Below are 999 nucleotides of genomic sequence, written 5' to 3'. Positions count from 1 at the left end.
CCCGTGGCGTGGGCCTCCGGGGCACCAACAGCATCGTCTAATCTAGGGTCAGGTCTCCCCACCCCAAATGTGAGCTCCGGGCCCGTAATCATTGTATTCATAAAGTGTCTCAGAGTAGGAATGCTGATATAGGATCAGTTTTTCCTGTTAGATCATATGGACAGGAAGGCCTGATTCTAGATCAGCACTCCTACCGTGAGGCTCTGTGAATATGGGCCCTGACCCCCCCACCCCACCCCTCTCCCACTAAATCCCGTCCTATTGAATTGCGGTCCACAATCCGCATTCATCTCCATCAAGGGAAGATGCATCTCGTATGGACTCTAATAAAAATAAAAAGTGCCAAACTTTTCTACTCTATTCAGGGGTTGAAGTGTCCTTTTATATTTGTTGCTTTAAAAGTGTTTTTAATTATTTTTTTATATACATACACATCTCAAACATTACATACCCTGGGTTTATTTTGTTCTTTAATTTCTCTTTTAAAAATACATCTTTTTTTATTCATGCATTTCCAACTTTCTCCCTGGAGTTATTCCTTTTTTGTTTGGCATATTTTTTTGTCGATTCAGGGAGTGTCTCGGGGGGGTGGCAATGTCAGCCACACAATAAGAGACAGATGACCATTGTACTTTAACGTATGGAGCATTTTTCTTATGGATTCGGTGCTATGAGTGTGGTCAGAGTAAAATTGACTTGTTACATGCAGAGCATTCAAAGCTTATGTGGAGTTATTTCTTTTCTGTTTTTAAAGTAATTATTTTGGATTTAACGTGTCGATCCGTCCTAAATCGAAGACACCACACTTCTCTGTAGTGAACGAACACTCAAAAAAATCTGCTATTCAGTGCCGAATCAGAAGCTGCTATTCAGTGCCGAATCAGAAGCTGCTATTCCGTGCCGAATCAGAAGCTGCTATTCAGTGCCGAATCAAAAGGAAGCTTTACCCTATAATTGTAGTGCGTGTACTGTGGTTGTCAACAAACAGCACTAGCTAAG

General features: G+C 41.5%; 1 protein-coding gene across 8 annotated transcripts in view; it reads left to right on the top strand.

Moving 5' to 3' along the window:
- LOC110528513 (phosphatidylinositol-3,5-bisphosphate 3-phosphatase MTMR14) overlaps nucleotides 1–360 on the top strand; it is a 48,052-nt gene extending 47,692 nt beyond the window's left edge. For all 8 annotated transcript variants that reach the window (XR_016497435.1, XR_016497434.1, XM_036984094.2 and 5 more), the window contains one exon: nucleotides 1–360. This exon is cut by the window's left edge and continues 140 nt beyond it. Coding sequence is in view for 6 of the 8 variants with exons in the window: in XM_036984094.2 (XP_036839989.2) it covers nucleotides 1–41 (41 nt within the window). In the remaining 2 variants the exon portion in view is untranslated.
- The last annotated feature ends 639 nt before the right edge of the window (nucleotides 361–999 follow it).

The sequence above is a fragment of the Oncorhynchus mykiss genome, chromosome 7 (genome assembly GCF_057628025.1).
Source record: "Oncorhynchus mykiss isolate SJ-2025 chromosome 7, ASM5762802v1, whole genome shotgun sequence".
Taxonomy (NCBI): domain Eukaryota; kingdom Metazoa; phylum Chordata; class Actinopteri; order Salmoniformes; family Salmonidae; genus Oncorhynchus; species Oncorhynchus mykiss.
The sequence above is the reverse complement of the archived record's forward strand: the minus strand, read 5'-3'. Positions and strand labels throughout refer to the sequence as shown.